The 19489-nt window shown below is 45.2% G+C and overlaps 1 protein-coding gene across 1 annotated transcript; it reads left to right on the forward strand.

Moving 5' to 3' along the window:
* The first annotated feature begins 543 nt into the window (after positions 1-543).
* LOC144483904 (uncharacterized) lies at positions 544-19474 on the forward strand. The gene is given in 9 exon segments (XM_078202484.1): positions 544-821; positions 3393-3481; positions 4897-5304; positions 5473-5858; positions 6334-7280; positions 17420-17612; positions 18587-18658; positions 18723-19383; positions 19386-19474. Coding segments are annotated over 7 exon segments (2652 nt in total). The 5' UTR covers positions 544-821; positions 3393-3481; positions 4897-5000.
* Positions 19475-19489: the final 15 nt, after the last annotated feature.

Here is a 19489-nt window from a genome sequence, read left to right on the forward strand (position 1 = left end):
TTATTGTCCTTTTAAATGTCAGCCATCACCTGGGGAAACCAGCCCTTTAATTGTGAACATTAGGAAAGGGACCTTTTAGCCAGACAAATCAATGTGTCAAGCTGAGGGAGCAAAGGATGTCAATGTCTTTAAGAGAAAGAGAAACCTGGGCCAACCTTTCCAGAGTCTGCACCCTCCCTGGATTCACTCCGTTTCCCTTCAGTTGCTGCAAGTCAAGGCAGGAATGAGCTGAACAAGCTCATTGTCCACTTCCGCATTCAGACAATGGGCGAGCTCTGATTGGCTGGAGGACCAGAACATCCGTTCCTCCAACTTTCCATTGGCCAACACCTCAGCAGCAGGTCAAAAGGTTGGCTCGCCCCGCACATGCGCATCTTCCCCTCTCCCTTGGACATGCGCAGTCCCGGGCCGAGGGAGGGGGTGATCATGACGCGGCTTCTCGCTCTGGCCGGAGCCGTCAGCCGGTTGATTGGAAACCGTGGCTGGAAGAGGTGGAGGGGGAACAATGGGTGGGGGCGGGGCTCCCGGGTCCGCGCCTGAGCACTGGAACCCGGAGACGTCATCGCGGAGCAGAATGATTCCTATTGGCTGATTTAGGCAGAGCTCTATTATGGACGTCACAATGCGGAAGTTGTCCAAACTCCCTCCTCTGGGCAACATCTGGGAGGAAATCAATGTTTCCCCCTTTCCATTTCTTTCCTCATTCTGGGGGAAATTGGGGACTTGCAGCAACTGAAGGGAAAGGAAGTGAATCCAGGGAGGCTGCAGACTCTGGAAAGGTTACAGATGAAGACCGGATTCAGGAACAGGACTAGGCCCAGGTATATTTTTGTTTCTCTCTCAAAGACATTGACATCTTTTAGTTCCCTCAGTTTATCTGGCTAATAGGGTAGCCTCTTACCCAATGTTCACAATTCAGTTTTCCCAGAAGAGGGCTAACATTTAAATGAACTGTAAATTTGTATGGGAGAGAGATATGTTATTTATGATCCCATATTTTTTGTCTTGAAATATACAGCAGTGTGGCTGCTTTATCAATTTCCAGTGATGCAGAGATTACAACATAGAAGGAAATGCATTTGGCAACTTAAATCCATGCTAACTCTCCGTGGTAGCCATGATGTGGAGATGCCGGCATTGGACTGGGTTGGGCATAGTAAGAAGTCTCACAACACCAGGTTAAAGTCCATCAGGTGAGTGACCTGAGGAAGGAGCAGTGCTCCAAAAGCTCGTGATTCCAAATAAATCTGTTGGACTTTAACCTAGTGTTGTGAGACTTACTGTACTCTCTGTGGAGCAATTTGGTCAGTTCCATTCCCTTGAGCTCCACGTCACATTGGAATGGATGAGAGTTCCAGATGAAGTGAGACTGGGGTGGAGTCGGGCGATGTCACTGAGATGGGAATAGGCGATTTTGATGATGTTGTGGATATGTGGTTGGAAGCTCATCTTGGGGTGAAATATTTCACCATGGTTGTGAACAGTTTGGTTCAGCCTCAGACAGTTACCAGGAAGATAGAGTTGCTGGTGAGGGAGTGGAGTTTGTAGTGGGGACTGAAGACAATGGGTTCAGTCTTCCCAGTATTTATATGAAAGAAGTTTCAGTTCTTTTAGTACTGGATTTCAGACAAGTCAGGATTGTGTGCGAGTTGTGGGGGGAGAAACTCGGAGGTGATGGCGTTCACATCTACCTGCTACCTCGGTCCTTCTAGGTGGTGGAGGTTGAGGATTTGGGAGATTCTGTCAAAGTTCCCATTGAGTTCTAGATGTATAAAATCCCTCTCCTTCACCCCGGCCCCTTCTACTTCTCTCTGTCTCCACTTGAGACCAGGTGCCAGATTTCCTTTCTTGACAGACATCGGCATAACACTTGGGTTTTTATGATAATCCAGCAGCTTTCCTCTGTGTGGGTTTCCTCCAGGTGCTCAGGTTTTCTCCCACAGTCCAGAGATGTGCAGATTAAGTGGGTTAGCCATTTCCCTTAGTGTCCCAAGACATGTAGGTTAGATGGATTAGCCATGGTAAATGTGTGAGGGTATGGGGATAGGGTGGGAGAGAGGCTCTGGGTAAGATACTATGTGAGAGAATTGGTGCGACCCATGGGTTGAATGTCCTCCTTCTGCACTGTAGGGACTCTATGATAATGTGGGAAAATGTGAAACTGTTCATTTTAGAAGGGAGATCAGGGGAGTATTATTTAAATGGGGGAAAATTCTGTAAAGCTGCAACACAACAGGACTTGGGGGACTTCTGCACAAAACACAGAAACCGTCAGTGTACCCGAACAAAACACAGAAACCTAGCACACAGGTGCAGTTGGTAATCAGGAAGCCTAATAGAATGTTGGCCCTTATTTCAAGTAAAGTAAAGTTTATTCATTTGTCACAAGTAGGCTTACATTAACAATGCAATGAAGATACAGTGAAAATCCCCTAGTCGCCACACTCTGGCACCTGTTCAGGTACACTGAGGGAGAATTTAGCATGATCAGTTCACCTAACCTGCATATCTTTGGACTGTGGGAGGAAACTGGAGCACCCGGAGGAAACCCACGCAGAACCGGGGAGAATGTACAAGCTCCACACAAACAGTGACCCAAGCCAGGAATTGAACCCGGGTCTTGGCGCTGTGAAGCAGCAGTGCTAACTGCAGTGCCACCGTGGTTGGAGTATATGAGTAGGGAAGTCTTGCTGCAACTGTACAAGGTACTGGCGAGACCATATCTGGAGGACTGTGAGCAGTTTTGGTCTCCTTATTTCAGGAAAAATATTATTTCATTGAAGGCAGTTCACAGTAGATTCACTTGGATTATCCCCGTTATGGAGGGATTGTTTTATGAGGAAAGGTTAAACAGGTTGGGCCTCTCCTCATTGGAATTTAGAAGAATGAGAGGTGATCTCATTGAAGCATATCGGATTCTTAAGGGACTTGAGAGGGTAAATGCTGAGCGGATGTTTCCTCTCATGGGAGAGTCTGGGACCAGAGGGCACAGTCTCAGAATAAAAGGTGCCAATTTAAGACTGAGATCAGGAGCAATTTCTTCTCCCAGAGGGTTGAGAGTCTTTGCAACTCCTTGCCACAGAGAGCTGTGGGGGCAAAGCCCTTGTGTATATTTTTGAACAGTAAGGAAATCAAGGGTTACGGGAAAAGGGCAAGAAAGTGGACATGAGACATGTCAGATCAGCCATGATCCTATTGAATGGGTGACATTCAATCCCTTCCCTGCAGGACATCAGTGAATCACTTGGGGTTTTTATGACACTCCAGAATTTTCATGGTCACTTTTTCCTGGTGCCGGTCCCACAAATTACCAGATTCATTCAGCTCAATTTCACATCCTGCCTTTGTGTTTTTGTGGGTTCTCTCTCACTTTTTTTTTCTTTTAAATTCAGTGTCACAGAGTTTTAGAAGAGGAGGATTTGCAGTCAGGAATCTTTGAACAAACATCACATCAGGATCTGACGGAGCTGCCCAGTTAACGGTAACTTGATTATCATTCGGATTTTAAACATTGAAGGAAAAAGCATTGTTCACAGTAGATGAAACTGTTCTCTGTGTGGACGAGGCTTCAGTTCATCATCTGGCCTCAGGAGCTACAAATATAAACATCCTGGGAGGAACCATGGAAGAGTGAGGACAGTGATGAGGGATTCAGTTACCCGTCTGAGCTGGAAGCTCATCGTGCACCGGGGAGAGGCCGTTCACCGGCTCTGTGTATTGGACTGATTTCACTCCATCATCCAACCTGTTGGCTCACTGACATAGTGACACTGGGGGGAGATTGTTCAAATGCTCCAGAGATGGAAAGGGATTCATTCAGTCATCCCACCATATGACACACAAACGTGTTCGCACTCTGGAGTGATTTTGTTAATTGCCCAGAATACGAGAGGAGCTGTAAAAGTTCCAGGGAAGTGATATCCTATCAACGTGTCCACACTGACGAGAGACCGTTCAGGTGCTCTCACTTTGGGACTGAGTTCAGGCGATTATCTCACCTCACAGTGCACCAGCAGATTCACACTGGGGAGAGGTTATTCCTCTGCTCTGATTCAGTTGAAAAAAATTACAAGTAAATCACTATTTGCTATAGACCAAAGAAAGATACTTTATTGGAAGAGTAAGGGTTACAAGGTAAAACAAGCCAAGTTCCAGAATGTTAAACATCCAGAGATTGTAAACATCAACAGAAACAAACCCAACAGGTATCAGGCGGGTAAGTGGAACTGATCCACTTCAGATCAGCCATGATCTTATTGAATGGCGGGGCAGGCTCGAGGGGCTAGATGGCCTACTCCTGCTCCTATTTCTTATGTTCTTATGTTCAAACTATCAGAATGAACAGAGTTCAGTCTTGGATGTCATTAACAGCAGCAACAACAGCAGAATCCAATCCCAGTAATCACTGCTGAACTCGCCGGTGTGTCAGCTGATTAGATGATCGATTGTACCTTTCTCACATGTGGAGCAGGAGTCTGGTCTCTCCCCAGTCTGAACTCGCTGGTGTGTGTCTTGGAGGTGATGGTTTTTCCAGGCATCAGCTGCTCTTATCTTTCCGTGGGTGGAGTTATGGGTTTGGGAGATTCTTTCGAAATTCAAATTCAGTTACAGATCTATGAAGTTCATCTCTTTTACCCTCTCCTTCACATCTCTCTCGTCTCCCATGGAAGCCAGAGTCTTGTGGAAGCCCCGACTGGGTGGCAGGTTCCCTTCCCTAAAGAACATTAGTGAACCAGTTGGGTTTTTATGAGAAACCAGCAGTTTTCAGGGTCACTTTTTCCTAGCGCTGGCCCCACAAATTACAAGATTAATTTTGCTCAATTTCACAACCTCACTTTGTGTTTTTGTGGGTTCTCTTTTATATTTCCTTGATTCTGTCTTAAATTCATTTTACAGAATATTTGAAAGGTTCACGATCAGGAAAGTCAAACCGAACATCACATCAAAATCTGACGGAGTCACTCGATTCATCAGGACTTGAATATCATCGGCCTTTGAACATGGAAGCAAAAAGCACCATTCACACCAGGGAGAAACCATGGAAATGTGTGGACTGTGGGAAGGGATTCAGATCCCCATCTGAGCTGGAAATCCATCGACGCAGACACACCGGGGAGAGGCCGTTCATTTGTTCCGTATGTGGGAAGAGATTCGCTCAGTTCATCTGCCTTCAGCTGCATGAGCGACTCCACACCGGGGAGAGGCCGTTCACCTGCTCGGTGTGTGGAAACGGATTCACTCGCTCATCCCACCTGCTGAAACACCAGCAAGTTCACACTGACAAGAGAGAGTTTCAATGCTCCAGTTGTGAGAAGAGCTTTAAAAGCCCACACGGACTGAGGGAGCACCAGCGCATTCACACCGAGTACACAATGTTCAGCTGCTCACAGTGTGGGAAGAGTTTCAGGACAGCAACCCACCTTCAGACACACCAACGAGTTCACACTGACAAGAGACCTTTTAAATGTCTAGAGTGTGGGAAGTGCTTTAAAAGTTCTGGTGAACTGATGTCCCATCAGCTTGTTCACACTGAGGAGAGACCGTTCAAGTGCTCTCACTGTGGGACTGGGTTCAGGCGATCATCTCATCTCACTGTACATCAGCGAGTTCACACTGGGGAGAAGCCGTTCATCTGCTCCAAGTGTGGGAAGGGATTCGCTCAGTCCTCCAACCTGCTGACGCACCAACAAATTCACACTGAGGTGAGGCCGTTCACCTGTTCTGAGTGCGGAAAGGGATTTGCACGATCATCCCACCTGCTGACACACCAGCGCATTCACACTGGGGAGAGGCCGTTCACCTGCTCCGAGTGCGGGAAGAGATTTACCGAATCATCCAATCTGGTGAAACACCAGCGAGTTCACAGATGACGGCTCTGCTCTGATTCTGCTGTTGTTCATCAGATTCAGGACTGAACCTTGTTCATTCTGACATTGGGGAAGTGTTGATGATGTTGCTGCAAAGTACAGTAACTGGGCTGGAGTTGACAGAAACCTCAGGACATCTCTGTACAGTCAGCCTCCACAAACATCAATGTGGTTAGGGGCAGTGACCTGTTTTCAGTGAGATTGGGTGAGGGGTAATATTGGTCTCAGCAGGGTAAACCACATCAACAATGTGATAATGAGCAGTGTTCTGTTTGCAGTGAGATTGGGTGAGGGGTAATATTGGTCTCAGCAGGGTGAGCTCCCTGCTCTCCTTCCAAATAGAAGCCGTGTGATCTTTCACCTCTGCCTGAGCAAGCAGACGGGACCCTCGGGTTAACATCCTCATATTGGTGAAGTGAAGAACCTTCATTCTGAGACAATTGAAGAATCAGCACTTAATCAATAGATGTACTTGTCAGACTGGTCAGACCGAGTCATTTGGGCTTCCTTCCGGTTCTGTGAGCAGAACATTGGCGAAAACATCGAAGATCTGAGATCTCTCAAGGCACTGAGGGAAATCGAGGACTTCATGCCAACTCCAGAAGAGAGCAGCAATGAGGAGATGGATATGATCAGGGCTGTGATACCAATGATTGGTGCGGAAGAGGCAGATTCCAGCAAACCACAAAACAAGTATGCGGGTTGGAGAGATTGGGAATTCGACAAATGGAGACGGCTAACCTGTCAAGTCATTGGTATACACTATTACAATCATGATAAGATATCAAACAGTTGGATGAAGGCTGCGGACCAACTTAAATCTCATCGTTACATTAATAACCTGTTAAGATGTAATCTGTATCCCGCGAGGGTGACCCTGTCAAGAGGGCAACCCTTTGCCACAAAAACCTGTCGAAGATGTGAAACTCTCGGTCATATTTCTGGCTTCTGCCCATTTGTAAAGAACCGCAGGATCAAACGCCATAATACGATCTTGGAACAGCTGCGCAATTATGTTGGAAAATACGGCTGGACATCTTACCTCGAACCAAGACTCATTGGCAAAAACGGTACCCTCTGGAAGCCGGACATCATCTTCAAGAGGGAGAAGGATCAAAGGGTTGCAGTGGTGGATGTGACAGTTCGTTTTGAGGACAATTGCGGCAGTCTGGAAAAGACGTGGAATGAAAAGTGCATGAAGTACCAACATCTTGGACCTGAAGTTGAAAAGTTGACTGGATGCCTGGATCCCCGTTTCTTTGGTTTTGTTGTTGGCGCCAGGGGAAAGTGGCTGGAGAAGAACAACAGCCTCATGACGTACCTGGGAATAAAGAGATACCAGTCATTCGCCCAACAAATTTCAAGACTCACCCTGTCACTCACGTTGGAGCTGTTGGGGATCTTCAATGACAGGTGAGAGATGATTACTACCGCAATACAAGCTTGGAGCTTGTCAGACCATGGGGCTCGCAGCCTGCCAGGAGGCCATATGGACTTGTATGGAACACTCCATCATTGTATGTTTGGCTCGTTGTCTGTATGTTTATGCTTATGTTTATTAAAGGCACCTTTTACATCTGCAGGTGACCAATGGGCAACACGTCAGCTCAGTGACAACCACTGTTTGCTGTGCTGTGCAGATACAGAGGCCTGAATCGTATCCACGGTTTGGGTCACTGCCTGTGGGAGTTTGCACATTCTCCCTGTGGTTGCGTGGGTTTTCTCCGGGTTCTCCGGTTTCCTCCCACATTCCAAAAACGGGTATGTTGGCCGATTGGTGACACGAAATTGTCCCTTAATTCAATATACTTAATCTGGCATGTTTGCAATATTCCAAATTCCACCCCCAGTTATGGTGGAGCATGGTTCAATGGGTACCGACAACTTGGCTCATTAGGCCCAGTTAGATCTGGGATGACTTATGGACGGCATACTTTGTGACCATCAGCTGACCTCAGCTCACGTTCCTCAATTTAGATCGGTGGGACCTCGACTGTGGTTCCACTAGAGGTTGACAAAAACGTCAACAAGCGACGTAAAGACTCGAATAAGGCACTCATTGAGTGTGTTAAAAATAACCTGTAACACAAGTTTGTAATGTTTTATTATAATAAATAATATGATTTTACGTACACTGGTCATAAATCATGAGAACTGTCAAATTATGTTTTCCAGCCAATCTAGAAAGATAAGGTAGAGCTCACAAAACATTTATGGCTTTGACAAGTTACATTAAGTTGGGGAATGAATGGGACCTTACTCAAGATGTCTCATTTATTCAGGAGACCTTTGTACTCAGACATCAGGAGATGCTTGGAGGTGTCAGGGGCCAATCAGACAATTAAGTTAATCAATTATCATTCAATACTGTGGCTAATCTGAGTTAAGGAAATGTGAGTTGAAGGGGTAAAAATAAAGGTTTGAGTCACCATTCTGTTAACGTTATCCACCTTGTCTGATTATCATTTCACTTCTTTGGCCTGATCAACCGTGAAAGTTGTGAGACGTCTGTTTTATTGTTAAAGATGAGCTTTCTCCTCCTCCTGTCAATCACTGTTGATTCAAACTTTGCTTTTTATCTTTCTAACTTGTTACCTTTCTACCTTTTAATGGTTAATAAATCTTTTGAATTTACCAATTAGAATGTTCATTCTGGCCAGATAGTTAAATCTTGTAGATTTAATTTAAAATTGGGGATTTATTGCAAACAACTTCTAGCTGATAAATCAACATCAAAGCGCAAATGCTGCCTGGATTTGGTGTCTCGGTGTAAGTGGTCCCTGGATTTGGTTTCTCAGTACATGTGGGCCCTGCACTGCTTTCAACCCATCTGTCTGTCTCAGATCTTTCATTGATTTCAATTTAATGGAAACTGGGGATTGGGACCTGTCAACATTTGAAATATATTTACAAATGTTTGGAGGGTTTCTTACAGTTGGGACCTTTCTCTGTTCTGTCCACTCAAGATGTTGGGTAACAGACTTTCTCCTGTGAATATCCAGCTGTAGTTTTGGGCCCTGATGTGTTTCCTTGTTCATCTTGTTGACTCTAAATATTGAATCTTGTGGTTTCATACATCAGATAATCAAACTCCCAACAACAGATTGTCTTTAACTGACTTTATTACAGCACTGCAATAGTAGACAGAGTATAGTTACTTGTCTGCAGAACAGAGGTAATACCCTAGATTCAGAGCTCTCTATCCTGAGCAAGCTATTCAGTTGTGTCAAATTGCTACAGAAGAGTCAATGATAAAACCAGACTGACCACCCCGCATTGACCTAGGTTCCAGAAATGATAAACGCACACTGTTCCCAAGTTAATCCTGCAAAGAATTCCTGGCTAACAGCTGGGGGCTTGTGCCAAAGTTGGCAGAGATTTTCTGAAAGATGTGGGTTCACCTCAACTTAAATGTAAGACTTAAAGTCAATTACAATTGTTGGGTTTAGTTGGGAGAGCTGATCTAAAAGGGACTTTCATTTACAACTAGCTACAGGACCATACTGGGTGCAAATCTTGTTACAAGCTTTACAGAATTTACTAAGTTAATCACATAAGTACAAAATGCAAAACTTAACAAAGGCAGTGGAAGCAGTCAGTTCACTTTGTAACGCTGGCTCACAACTTCCTGCCGACTGAGGCGCTGTTTCTTGTTCTGTTGACGTCGTCTATCTTCTTCCTGCTCAGCTTCTCTGAGCTGTGAACTGGGCAGCTGAAAGCTGATGGTTATTCACCCTTTCTAGACACAGCCCCTGTGCACGATCAATGGTGTTCCTGAACTCTGGTTCACCATGATCAGTCCCTGATTGATTTAGGTGGTGTGTAATCAGTTTCTGATTGGTTTCTTAATGGTGATGGTCATCTACTGACCATTTCCTGCAATCTCCCGACTGGCCCTCTAATGTGTCAGTTACTTTCAGAGTTTGCCCCACATGCCTTTTCTGTGATTTCATTAAATTTTATGGCTTTGTACTGAGATAATGGAGGCCTAAAGACATCTTCTTTGTCACTTAATTGAGAAAAGCAAGTTTATGGTGTCAGATCCTAATGGTTAACATTTGGGTTCATTGTCTCAAATGTCTCATTGATGTGTAGAAATCCTGTAGAGTTCTCATTGGGGCAGGTGACTATCAGTATATTTTGGTTAAAGAAAGTGCTTGCTGGTTTTTGTAGTGGTTGCCAGAGCTTGGAACACAGTTAATTAAAAGGACACAAAGTGACACACAGCCTTAAACTAATACAGAAATTACAAAGTTACTTCAGATCTAAAATCCAAAGAAAGTGGCATCAAATCAGTGTGTAAAAGGTGAGATAGCAGGAAACACAAATACAGTATGATACATTCAATTGATAAATGTTCAAAACTAATGAGTCAGAATAACTACTGCACTATGAAAATTAAACTGAAACCTTTAATTTTTCAAACCAATGATAGTTATATAGTGTGAAGGAAAGTGATTGCTTCTTTTAAGATATTACAAGTTAAAAGATTAAACTAATTTATGACACAATGCTGAAGGTTTGAAACTTCACAGCTGGTTTCTTCACACAATATGGCCTCTAATTCAAGTATAACTGTTATTGTCAATGCTGAGGAGTTAACAGTTCCAGACCTCAGCTCATCCAGAGTTGATGGGATCCACAGGACTCTGTAATTAAAGTATAAAAGTGAAGCTTTACACCGACCTCGGGTCATGTGATGTATTTCACTTGTCAAATAAGGATGCAGCGACAGACAAAGCCAGTTACATGATACGAATGTATTATAATTAAGCAGAATATCGTATCAGGTTAATTGATTAATAAGCTTCAATTACTTGATCATTACACATAACTAAGCTACAAACTATTAACATGACCGTTCCTACAGTCGAACAGTCCAGTCAAGCAACAGGCTGACACAGTCATACTTTGAATCATATCTTACTGCCAATGTCTCACAGGAACAAGGAGCAGGATTCGGCTATTTGGTCCCTTGAGTCTGCTCCACCATTTAATCAGATCAGGGCTGATCTGATAGTAACCTTAAATCTGCATCCTGCCTACCCCCAGTAATCTATCACCCACTTGCTTGCCAAGAATCTATCGACATCTGCCTTAAAAATTTTCAAAGATTTTGCTTCCACCGCCTTTTCAGAGGCGTTCCAGAGGTTCACGACCCTCTGAAAGAAAATATTTCACTTCATCTCCGTTTTAAATGTGTGAACCCTTATTTTTAAACAGGGACCCCGAGCTCTAGATTCTCACAGAAGAGGAAACATCCTTTCCACATCAACCTGTCAAGAACCTTCAGGATCTTCTATGTTTCGATCAAATTTATCTTACTCTTCTAAACTCCAGCAGACACAAACCTAGCCTGTCCAAGCTTTACCCATAATCCACACATTTCCAGCATTAGTCTGGTCAATCGACTGCTTCCAATGTATTTACATCCTTGCTTAAACAAGATGACCAATACTGTACACCGTACTCCAGATGTGGTCTCACTGGTGCTCTGGATAACTGAAGCATAACCTCCATATTTATGTAATCAATTCCCCTCACAAATGATAACTTTCCTAATTACTTGCTTTACCTGCTTACTAGCTTTTTGTGATTCATGCAAAAAACAAAGAACAGCACAGGAACAGGCCCTTCGGCCAACGCTGATCACATTGTCCTATCGAGACCAACCACTTATATCCCTCTATTCCCCGGCTGTTCATGTGTCTATCCAGATAAGTCTTAAATGTCACTAACGTATCTGCCTCAACCACCTCACTTGGCAGTGCATTCCAGGCCCCCACCACCCTCTGTGTAAAAAGACTTCCCCCAACATCTCCACTGAACCTTTCCCCCTTATCTTGAACTTGTTCCCCTTGTAATTGTCATTTCTTCCCTGGGAAAAAGCTCCCAACTGTTCACCCTATCCACACCCCTCATAATTTTATAAACGTCTATCAGGTCGTGCCTCAGCCTCCATCTTTCCAGGGAGAACAATCCCAGTTTATTCAATCTCTAGAACACCCAGATCCCTCTGCATCTCAGAGCTCTACAATCTCTCACCATTTAGATAATCTGCTTCCCTTTTATCCTTCCTGCCAAAATGTGCTGTCCTACCAGCAGTTCAGACCTGAGTAGAGGGAGCAGCACAGAGGTGGACAGTGCAAGTGAGTCATCCTGGGAGTCCTCAACTTGAAATTCTTTTTTATTCATTCGTGGGAAATGGGCATTGCTGGATGGCCAGCATTTATGGCCCAGTCCTTGTTGCCCTTGAACTGAGTGACTTGCGAGGCCATTTCAGAGGGAGTCACATGTAGGCCAGACCGGGTAAGGAGAGCAGATTTCCTTCCCTAAAGGGCATTAGTGAACCAGATGGGTTTTTTACGATAATCAACAATGGTTTTATGGTCATCAGTAAATTCTTAATTCCAGATTTTTTATTGAATTCAAATTCCACCAACTGATGTGGCAGGATTCGAAACCCGGTCCCCAAATCATTAGCTGAGTTTCTGGATTAATAGTTCAGCAATAATACCACCAGTCATCACCTCCCCTAGTTCAACATGGAGTGTAGGAGAACAAGTCAGGAGCAGCACTGGGCACCCTAAAACTGAGATTCCAACCTGGTTACTCTGTAACATGAGACTATAAACATGCTAAACAGCAGAAGCAGCATGTTCCAGGCAGGGCCAAGCGATCCCACAAACAACGGATCAGATCAAAGCTGCAGTCCCCCCACATCCAGTCGTGAATGGTGGGGGACAATTAAACAAATCACAGAGAGAGAAAGCTCCACAAATATCACCATCCTCAATGATTGGGGCAACAGTGGATCAGTGCAAACAACTGTGATTTATCTTTTGTGATCGCCTGGTTTGGAGGGTAGGTCATACGAGGAAAGGTTGAGGGAGCTAGGGCTGTTCTCTCTGGAGCGGAGGAGGCTGAGGGGAGACTTAATAGAGGTGTATAAAATGATGAAGGGGATAGATAGAGTGAACGTTCAAAGACTATTTCCTCGGGTGGATGGAGCTATTAGAAGGGGGCATAACTATAGGGTTCGTGGTGGGAGATACAGGACGGATATCAGAGGTAGGTTCTTTACGCAGAGAGTGGTTGGGGTGTGGAATGGACTGCCTGCAGTGATAGTGGAGTCAGACACTTTAGAAACATTTAAGCGGTTATTGGATAGGCACATGGAGCACACCAGGATGATAGGGAGTGGGATAGCTTGATCTTGGTTTCAGATAAAGCTCGGCACAACATCGTGGGCCGAAGGGCCTGTTCTGTGCTGTACTGTTCTATGTTCTATGTTCTATCGTGGATGTGTTACTGATACCTTCCCTGGATTCCGATGCCAGGAAAGATGCTCTGGAAAGTATGGGGAGCTGGGACTTGCCCAGGAGAGTAACTGAAGGTCTGAGAACTGAAATAATATAGAGTTAGAAAGGAGAAAAGGCCACAGAAATGCAACAAGACATTGATTAATCTGTTCTTATCCTGGAGAAATGAAGATGCCGGCTTTGTGTCTTCAACAATATTAGTTCAGTTGACATTTATCCAGAGTATTAAACTCCAGCCCAGTTATAGCGATCACTAACATCAGCAAAAACAAACTCCAACTGTCAGAATGAACACGGTTCAGTCCTGGATGTGATTAACAGCCGCAATAACAACAGAATCCAACCCCTGCAGACACTTGTCAATTTAGAAGATGGGTTGACTGAGTGAATCCCATCTCACACTCAGAGAAGGTGAATGGTCTCTCTCCATTGTGAGTGTGTTGGTGTCTCAGCAGGTGGGATGAGTGAGAAAATCCCTTCCCGCACTCAGAGCAAGTGAACGGTTTCTCCCCGGTGTGAATGTGCTGGTGTGTTCGCAGGTTGGATGAGCGAGTGAATCCCTTTCCACAGTCAGAGCAGGTGAACGGTCTCTCCCTGGTCTGAACTTGCTGGTGTCTCAGCAGAACACTTGAGGCCTTAAAGCTCTTCTCACATTCAGAACATTTGAAAGGTTTCTTATCTGAGTGAACAAGTTGGTGTGATCTGAGGCTGGTTAAATAAATGAATCCTTTTCCACACAAGGAACAAGTGAATGACCTCTCCCCAGTGTGAACTCGCTGATGTTTCTGGAGGCTGGATAACAGAGTGAATCCCTTCCCACACACTGTACATCTGAATGGCCTCTCCTTGTTGTGAACTCGCTAGTGTATCAGCAGATCACTTGTGGTTTTATAACTCTTCTCACATTCGGAATATTTGAAAGGTCTGTTATCAGTGTGAACCAGTCGGTGTGTAGCGAGGTGGGATGATCGTGTAAATCCCTTCCCACACACAGAGCAGGTGAACGGCCTTTCCCCAGTGTGAGTGCGTTTGTGTTCAATGAGATTCTGTGATCGCTTAAATAACTTCCCACAGTAAGAGCAGCAGAACTGTTTCTCGGTGTGAATAGATTGGTGCGTGACCAGGTCCTCAGGGCTTTTAGAGTTGGGATCACCGTCAGCATGGTTAAAAAGCCTCTCTTCAATGTGAACTTGCTGGTGGGCCAGCAGGTGGGATGACTGAATGAATCCTTTCCCGCACATAGAGCAGGTGAATGGTCTCTCCCCAGTGTGACTGCGCCGATGCATTTCCAGCAGCGATGGGTAACTGAATCCCTTCCCACAGTCCCCACATTTCCATGGTTTCTCCATGGTGCAGGTGTTCTTGTCTGGTCAAGCCTTGTCCACACACAACATGTGTATTGCTTCGAAGTAAGGCTATTAAGGGCTATGGGACAAGGCAGAAAATTTGATTGTCATATCATATCAGCCGTGATCTCATTGAATGGAGGAGCAGACTCGATGAGTCCAATGGCCTAATTCTGATCCTAGTTCTCATGGTCTTATTGTTCTCTGCTGTGAATGGTGTGATGTTTTTTTCAGGCTGTGTAACTGGTCAAAGCTCTTTCCAGTCAGTTCACTCTCACTCAGGTCTGTGTCTTGGTGCTTTTCCAGTCACACTCATGTTTGAAATTGTTCCCCACCGCCAGAACAGACAAACATTTCTCCTTCCACATTTAAAGGTCGATGATATTCAGTTTCTGATGAATTGAGTGACTCTGTCAGATCTTGATGTGATGTTTGGTTTCCATTTCCCATCTGCAATTCATCGCCCTTGTGGACCTTGTTAAAGACATTGACAGAGTCAGTATCGCTGCCAGCACAGGACAGAAATTCACAACAAACAATTCTAGTTTCCACGGAATATTATTTCAAATCTTGTTTCCCCAAATCTTGTGAACCAATCGAACTTCCATCTGAACTAAACCAGAACTTTGTTTCCAGTATTTGTGAGACACTCTGTCCCCTGAGTTGTGGAAGATATCGAGTGTTCCAGTCGACACTGTCTGCTCCCTCTCCAGGACCACACGAGCACGGACAAGAAAGTTAAAGTTTATTTTTATTAGTCACAGGGAAGGCTGACAGTAACACTGTAATGAAGTTACTGTGAAACCACAGAAGAGGGGCCCACAGCCAAGTTACCCTCTGCTGAACTACAAATTACTGTTTTAACCAGCCCCAAGAACAGGTCCAGGAAAAGATCTTCTGACCTCCCCAGTATCCTCCACACTGGGCAGCCAACGAGCAGGAGCGTGGGGCAGAACAGAAGTATAACTAAAAGTGGAGAAGCAGCTCCTTCAGGGGCTGCAACCTCTCACACTGAATATGTACATGGCTCACGGATTTCTCGAGGCTGCAATTTAAAGAGGAAAAAACAGTGATAAACACAAAGGCAGGTTGTGAAATTGAGCTGAATGAATCTGGTCATTTGTGGAGCCGGCACAAGGAAGAAGTGACTCCGGAAGCTGCTGGATTGTGATTAAAAACCCAAATGGTTTGTTAATGTCCTTCAATGCAGGAAACCTGTCACCCATCCAGATCGACACAAGAATTCAGCCTCAATGGGAGGAGAAAGATAGAGATGAAACAGGGAGGGAATGAACGGTAAGGACTTTATACATCTACAACTGGACAAGAACTGACAGAACCTGCCAAACCACAACCTTCACCAACTCAAAGGATGCAGGAAAATTCACCTCCAAATGTCGTTTTCAATCTCAAGTCTCAAAACAACTTGTAATCCTGAGGTAACCTGTATCCTCCTGCATTTAAGGGGCAATTTAGCATAGCTAATCCACCTAACCTGTACACCTTTGGGGTGTGGGAGGAAACCGGAGCACCTGAAGGAAACTCATGCAGTCACAGAGAGAACGTGCAAACTCCACACAGACAGTCACCCAAAGCTGGAATCGAACCCGGGTCCCTGGTGCTGTGAGACAGCAGTGCTGACCACTGTGCCACCGTACTGCGTTGCTCGGAAATAAGTTTTAGAATTTTGGCCGAGTGATAGCGAAGGCAAAGCAGTAAACTACCAAGTCAGAATAGTGCGTGATTCTGAAGAGTAAATGCAGGTAGTGGGGTTTCTGTGCACAAACTGCCCTTATCCATGTTGGAGGAGAGGTTTGTAGTTTTGGAAGGTGCTGTCAAAGGAGGTTTAGCCAATTGCTGGTAATTCTAGTAATGTACATGTTCCAGTTGTGAACTTGCTGGTGCCTCAGCAGAGTGGATGAACGACTGAATCCCTTCCCACACACTGAAAAATTTGAAATTTTTCTAAATGTAAATTTAATGAAAATCCCCGACAGAACTACTTTTTCCTTACTTGAAACACAGCTTTAAATGGTCCGTTTGTTTCTAGAGTCGGTTCCATGAGCAACGCCTTCAACTAAACAAAATCGAAACACTGCAGCTGCTGGAAATCTGAAATGAAAAGAGAAAACGTTGTAAATACTCATCAGGTTAGACAGCATCTATAGAGACAGAAACAGAATTAATGTTTGCAGTCACTGATGCTCCTCGAATAAAACACAGACCAATAGCTGCTGTTTAATGGGGCCATGGATCCTACAATCCCATGTGCCCCAGAAACCACTCTATCCATCACACACATTTCCCATTATGACATTTCTGTGTCAAGAGGATGCGCTGTTTAAAAGTTGTCAAGTTCCATTTTTGCGTGTTCATGTTCATTAAAGATACAGTTCGACTTCCCCCTCATTATGTATCAATTTCAGATACTTCGGTTGAGAATTTCCATTCCCCTACTTTCTGTTGGATAATGAATGCCTTGAGTACTTAGAAATCATAGAAACCCTACAGTGCAGAAAGAGGCCATTCAGCCCATCGAGTCTGCACCAACCACAATCCTACCCAGGCCCTACCCCCATATTCCTACATATTTTACCCGCTAATCCCTCTAACCTACGCATCTCAGGACACTAACGGGCAATTTTTAGAATGGCCAATCATCCTAACCTGCACATCTTTGGACTGTGGGAAGAAACCCACACAGACACGAGGAGAATGTGCAAACTCCACACAGACAGTGACCCGATCCAGGATTCGAACCCAGGTCCATTGGAGCTGTGAAGCAGCAGTGCTAACCACTGTGCTATTGTGCCGCATAGGTTACAGTATAATTTGATTCCTAATGTTATTGACTGCACCCGTATCCCTAATTTTCACATCGCAGCAGAAAAAGCTCACCGTTCCTAAATGAGGAATTTCTATGGCGTGCGCTTTACCCAACATTCCTCGCGGTGGGGAATGTTCCCTATCCACAGCACGGGAGAGAGGTGCACATGCGCAGTCAGGCCGTGTTTGGCGCATGTGCAGCGTGGATGATGGCAATGGGGAGAGACGTTCCTCTGTCTCATCAGCAACCGGTAAGGATGCGTAGACATGGAGGGAGGATTGGAACCGGCAGATGGACGGAGAGGGTTTCTAAATATCTGGTGAAGGTCTCAAACCTCTAATAGTAATCCGCAAGTCCCGTGTTTGCAGCTTCAGGTCTTTTTCTCGAGACGAGACTCAGGTTAACAGCCGCCATCTTGATTCAGCAGGGAGCAGAGCGCATGCGCTGGTGTCTTGGTGACGCAACAGCGAGTGGGCGGGGCTTCAGCGTTTTCTGCTCCCAACCGGGTCCTAGTGACCGGAAAGCATCGCAAACTGAGCAACAGGTTTTCAACAGCTTCACCCACTCCCAGGGAAACATGGAGTATGAAAGTAAGCTGGCAGGAACATAAAAACTGACTGTAAAAATTTCTATAGATATATAAAGAGAAAATGATTGACAAAATGTTAGAAATGGGAGAATTCATCACGGGGAATAAAGGGCCGAAGGGCCTGTTCCTGTGCTGTATTGTTCTTTGTTCGAGGGCCGAAGGGCCTGGACTGCGCTGTATTGTTCTGTGTTCTGTGTTCTATGGATCTGTCAATCAGCCTCAACCAGCAACTTCAGGAGAATTGGGAGGGTGAATATTAGATACAGCAGAGTGAGAATGGAGGGAGAGTGTGTGGGATGGAGATTTACAGCTTTTGGGGAATGAGAGGGGAAAGAATGTTCCATAGAAACTAGAATTGTCCTGAATTTCTATCCTGTGCTGACACTGATCACTTTTGTAAATTCTTTTTACAGGATATTGGAAGGGGAGGATTTACAGACAAATTTCAAACCAAACGTCACATCAACATCTGACATCCTCACTCAATTCATCGGGACCTGAATATTTCGACCTTTGTTTCTCAAAGGAGAAATGTTTCTCTGTTCTGTGCTTCAAAAACTTTAATCATTTGTGTGACTTGAAAAGCACCGAGACACATACACAGCTGAGTGAGAGTGTTCCAGTGCACTGAGTGTGGAAAGAGCTTTAACCAGTTACATTGCCTGAAAATACATCGCAGCATTCACAGTGGGAGAGACTGTACCTGTGTTCTGTGTGAGATTTAACTGATTGTTTAACCTGGAGAGTCACAAGGACACCCGCACCATGGAGAAACCGTGGAAATGTGGGGACTGTGGGAAGGGATTCATTTCCCCATCTCAGCTGGAAGCTCATCGACGCAGTCACACTGGGGAGAGACCATTCACTTGCTGTGTGTGTGGCAAGGGATTCAGTCAGTTATCGAATCTGCAGACACACCAGCGAGTTCACACTGGGGAGAGGCCGTTTACCTGCTCTCAGTGTGGGGAGGGATTCACTCGGTTATCCAGCCTGCAGACGCATCAGCGAGTTCACACTGGGGAGAGGCCATTCACCTGCTCTGTGTGTGGGAAGGGATTCACTGACTTATCCAGCCTGCGGGGACACCAGCGAATTCACACTGGGGAGAGACCATTCACCTGCTCTCAGTGTGGGGACGGATTCACTCAGTCATCCGCCCTGTGGAGACACCAGCGAGTTCACACTGGGGAGAAGCTGTTCACTTGCTCTAAGTGTTTAAAGGGATTCACTCAATTATCCCACCTGCAGACACACCAGCGAGTTCACACTGGGGAGAGGCCATTCACCTGCTCTCAGTGTGGGAAGGGATTCACTGACTTATCCAACCTGCAGACACACCAGCGAGTTCACACTGGGGAGAAACCATTCACCTGCTCTCAGTGTGGGAAGGGATTCACTCAGTCATCCAGCCTGTGGAGACACCAGCGAGTTCACACTGGGGGAGGCCATTCATCTGCTCTCAGTGTGGGAAGAGTTTCAGAACTTCATCCCACCTGCTGAGACACCAACCAATTCACAAGTGATTCCAGGGGTTGGAT

This window comes from Mustelus asterias, unplaced genomic scaffold (genome assembly GCF_964213995.1).
Source record: "Mustelus asterias unplaced genomic scaffold, sMusAst1.hap1.1 HAP1_SCAFFOLD_84, whole genome shotgun sequence".
Classification (NCBI taxonomy): domain Eukaryota; kingdom Metazoa; phylum Chordata; class Chondrichthyes; order Carcharhiniformes; family Triakidae; genus Mustelus; species Mustelus asterias.